Source organism: Ursus arctos, unplaced genomic scaffold (assembly GCF_023065955.2).
Source record: "Ursus arctos isolate Adak ecotype North America unplaced genomic scaffold, UrsArc2.0 scaffold_14, whole genome shotgun sequence".
In the NCBI taxonomy this organism is placed as follows: Eukaryota; Metazoa; Chordata; class Mammalia; order Carnivora; family Ursidae; genus Ursus; species Ursus arctos.
This window is the reverse complement of record NW_026622808.1, coordinates 15,386,723-15,391,185: the sequence shown is the minus strand read 5'-3', so window position 1 is coordinate 15,391,185 and position 4,463 is coordinate 15,386,723. Positions and strand designations below refer to the sequence as shown.

Sequence of the window (4,463 nt, the reverse complement as noted above, 5' to 3'; positions counted from 1 at the left end):
TTCACACCACAGCCAAGCAGGGCTAGCTGTCCCGGGCAGGTGGACCCCCAAGTGAGGCCGGGAGACCGAGCAGCAGCCCCCCCCCCACACTGCTGGAGGCTGGGCCTTCCCCAGTCGTGTGGGGGTCCCGCCGGCCCAACCCCGGCCCCAGGCCACACAGCAGCACTTGCGCTGGGCTAACGTGGAGAGCCAGCGGGGCCCCGTGCACGAGGGACCGATCTTCCTCCCCAGCCAGAACCGGCTCCAGGAAGCCCGCCGAGGTCACCCACGGCCTCTTGGGCCCTCCCTGCTCCCTGAACCCTCCCCCATGTCAGGAGGCCACGCCACCTCTTCTGTGGTGACCCTTCTTTTCCACGCGCAAAACAGGTCACCTCCCTGGGAAATCTGACCCGGTGGCCCCGGGACATCCCCAGACAGTGGCCTGGGGGCTGGGGTCGGACCCACACCGCAGGCCTCTGCGCTCCGCAGCACCCTCTCCCGCCAGCCGCCGACAGCCCCGTGGAAGGACTTGAGCGCGGCGCAGACTCGGACCGTAAACTGCCTCATTGCTTTATTCCACGCTTTCGAGGGACAGCGACTGTTTCGTGCCTCGACGGAAGGTCGAGCCTGGCCTCGTGAATAAATAACGTCCTAACTAACACTGCAAATCCAAACGAGGCCGGGACACCCGGGGGCCCCGCGTGGGGCCATGTTGCTGCCACGCGCCAAGGCTGCGGGAGAGGCACGGGGGTGGGGGGGGGGAGGACTCCCTCTCCTGGATGTGACCCTGGATGTGACCTTCCTCCTGTGTGCGGGCAGCTCCTTCTGTCCCCTTCTACTGCCCCTGCTCTGCAGGCCAGGGCGTGTGCAGACTCGCTCCGGAGAGATCTCGAGGCGGCAGCTTCTCCAGCCCGGGCACTGAGACCCGGAGTGCGGGAAACCGAGATTCTGAAGTTGGCAACGTGTGGCCGTTCCCTGTCCTACCTGGCTGCCTCCACAGCGTACTGGGACTCTGCTCAGGAACACCTGGATTCAGGCTTTCAAGCAGCTAAAAAAAAAAGCCAGAGCCGCTGGGCTGCTCCCCGCTGGGGATGTGAGGCTGCGGCGGCCTGGCATTTCTGAACTCAGAAATTGCGAGAACCACACCCAAGCCAGGCCCGCTAGTTCTCGCTGGGTGGGGGAGACGCCACGCCAGCTCCTTCAGCGTTCGGAAAATGCTTCTCCTGCCAATGAGAACGCAACGTCGGGAAGCCCGAGCAGAAGGCAAATGAGTGAAGTTTTAAAAAACGTAGTCACTGTCACGTTAGGGCCCGACACCGCAGACTTCTGCGTGCCTCACCAAACCCTCTACACTGTAAAGCTCACTCCTGACAGCCTCGCCACCCCAGGCACAACGGAAACCTCCGTGTGGAATTCACCTCTTAAATCTCACAAAGCATTCTTTAAAAAAGAAAAAAAACCATGGCGGCAAAACCTCGGGACTCCTGCGCCCCCCGTCACCCGGCCACTCAGGAACCAACAGAACAGCAAACCAACGCAAGCAATGCCAGGGGCAGGGAGTCCCGGGCGCGGAGGGCGTGCAAGTGCGCTGCCGGAAGAAGGGCGGGTCGGTCTTGCTTCTCGCGGTTCCGACTTCCGACGTCAGGAGCCCCCGGTCCCAGCGCTGCGCTGGGCGGCTGCATTTATCCGGCGACGCGGGGGCAGAGAAGCATGGACCAGGTTCTCAGCTTCTTCCTGTTGCTAGGATAGAAAGAAGGCGAAAGCTTCCATTCCTCTGCCTCCAGGCAAAGAGGCAGAATCCTCTGGAACCCAGGCGGGTGGGACATGCGGAAGGGCACGCATCTTCTCCCGGCGGACTCCTGGCCAAAAACAGCTCTTCAAGCACACGATCCCGAAGGCTGTGAGCACCGACACCCTGCTGGTTCCTCTCCCCTCTCCGCGGAGGGCAGCCGGGCCGCGGAGGCTAGAGGGCCCGAGGGCTCACGAAGAGACGGTGAACGCGCGTGGGCTCCGCCGCTCCCGGATTCTGCTCTCTCCGAAACCCTCAGTGTAGCTCGATGAAGGCCTCCAGCTCCTCGGGGATGAAGCCCTTGTAGGGGACCTTGTTCTTGTCCAGGGCGCGGGCTGCAAGGCACTGCAGGGTGATGTGGTTGAAGGGCTGGATGGTGCTCCTGGCCAGCAGCTTCTCGTCCAGCAGCTCGTAGGCGGTCTTCTTGAAGGCGTTGGTGGCATCCATGTGGGCACCCGCTTCGACGAGGGCGTTCATGATCCCGGGGCAGTTGTTCTGGGCCGCGATGTGCAGCGGGGTGTTGTTGTCAAAGTCCCGGCTGTCCGGGTCGGCCCCACAGTCGAGCAGCACCTTGACCACCTGGAGGGAGGGGAACCGGCCCACCGGGTAGCGGCCGACGTTGGTGGTGTCCTTGTCCACGGCCATGTGCAGGGGCGTGAAGCCGTTCTTGCCGCGCGGGGCGCACTTCAGCAGCCGGTACACGGTCTGGTGCTTGAGGTGCTCCTGGTCCGGCGTGCACTCCACCTTCTCCGACAGGTACAGCAGATGCAGGATGATGGCCAGCGCCTTGGTGAACTGGGCCGAGTCCCCCGGCTCCTTGGGCAGCTGCAGGGCCCGCTCCACCTCCCGCACGCCTTTGCACAGCACGCCCATGAGGTCTGCGAAGCCGATCTGTGTGCCCAGGCTGCCCTTGGCCGCCCGGTCCTGGAGCACGTAGGAGAAGAGCTCGGCGAACGACAGGAAGCTGCTGGCGGTCATGGGACTCAGGGGCTCCAGGCTGCTCTGCTGCATGTCCAGGGCGTACTTCCAAAGGCGGATGCAGCGCTCGAAGTTGCCCGAGTCGGCGTACACCGCACCCCGGTAGCGGATGTAGTAGGAAGTGTCCGGGTGAGAGGGGCCCAGGATGCGCTCTCGGATCAGCAGGGCCTGCATGCGCATCTCATCCGGGTCCGTGATCAGCGCCTCCAGCTCCTCGGTGGTGTTCACCTCCCTGGAATAGTCGTAGGCCAGGACCAGCTGGGGGGGCTCTGGCTTGGGCAGATAGGCGCCGCCCTGGTGCCGCAGCTCCATAGCTCGTCTCCAGTGCTTCAGGGCCCCGAGCAGATCCCGCTTCTTATCCACGTAAGTGGCTCCCAGCAACTCCAGCGCTTCCACGGCAGCCTCCCGGCTGGTGGGGCAGCAGCTCTCGTAGGAATCGCCAAGCGGCTCCTCTGGGGCGGAGGCGCGGCAGCAAGCCCCCGGCGACTGCGCGCATCCCGGGCCGGCGGCGGAGGGGGACAGCCCCGGCCGCACGCCCTCCCCGGCAGGCTGCTCCTGGATGAGGTACTCCACGATGTTGGTATGGCCCGTGACGCTGGCCGCCAGCAGCGGGGTCATGCCGTAGCCGTCGCGCTCCATGCGGGCATTGCACCCCAGCAGCAGCTGCAGGATCTCCAGGCTGCCGGACTCGGCACAGTCGTGCAGGGCCGTGTTGCCCTTGGCGCTGCGCCGGTTCACCTGGGCGCCCTGCTCCAGCAGGTAGCGGGCGATCTCGCGGTGGCCCTTGTAACAGGAGATCATGAGGCACGTGTGCCCGTGCCGGTTGGCCACCTCCAGGTCGGCCTGGTGCTCGCCCACCAGGTAGCGCACCACCTCCAGGTGCCCGTCGAAGCAGGCGGCGCGAAGGGGCGTCGAGTTGGTGCGTGTGGTGCGGTTCACCGAGGCCCCGCGGCGCAGCAGGCTGCGCACCACGTCCAAGTGGCCGGCGGCCGAGGCGGCCCAGAGCGGCGGCGCGCCCTCGATGGTCTCGCCATCGAAGTGCACCGAGCCGCCCGCCTCCACGCTCGCGCCGCACCGGTCCACCAGGTACTCGACCACGTCCAAGTGGCCGTAGCGAGCGGCGATGAGCAGCGGCGTCCCCCCGCCGGCCACCTCGCCCGTCAGCTCGTCCAGCTCCTCCCGGCTCCGGCCGCTGAGCAGCTTCTGAAGCAGCTGCAGCTTGCCGTCGCGGGCGGCGTTGTACACGGCGGTGCGGAGGTCCATGGTCCGGGCTTCCGCCAGGCCATGAGCCGGCCGCCGGGGGATGCGGAGAGCGCGGGCTAGCGCCCGAAGGGGCAGGCGGCAACCTTCACCGTCTCCCCCGCCGCCATCTTAGGGGCTTCTCCGGCGGAACAAAATGGCTGCCGCGCCCAGGGGCCGCGGGCGGTGGCGGGTGCGCAGGGAAATGTAGTCCTGAGAGCCGGCCTCCCCCGCAGGACAGAAGAGGAACGGAGAAGGCCAAGACTACCACTCCTAGAAGGACGCGCACCCGCCGAGGTGAACTGAGAGCACGGTGCACGGTGGGGATTGTCGTTCCGATCCAGAGGATTAAGGCGGAAACGCTCAACGCATGGACTACAATTCCCGTCGCGCAATGCTATCACGATGACTTCTGGGACCCGGGCATGTTTGGCTACGTACTTCCTGTGGCTCTCTCAGGGCTCCTGCCCACAGGAAG

General features: G+C 65.8%; 1 protein-coding gene across 1 annotated transcript; it reads right to left on the bottom strand.

Annotated features, from left to right (window-relative positions):
• Positions 1–528: 528 nt before the first annotated feature.
• On the bottom strand, positions 529–4,141 carry FEM1A (fem-1 homolog A). The gene has a single exon (XM_026481120.4). The coding sequence runs from the start codon at positions 4,007–4,009 to the stop codon at positions 2,024–2,026; it is 1,986 nt and encodes a 661-aa protein (XP_026336905.3). The 5' UTR covers positions 4,010–4,141; the 3' UTR covers positions 529–2,023.
• Positions 4,142–4,463: the final 322 nt, after the last annotated feature.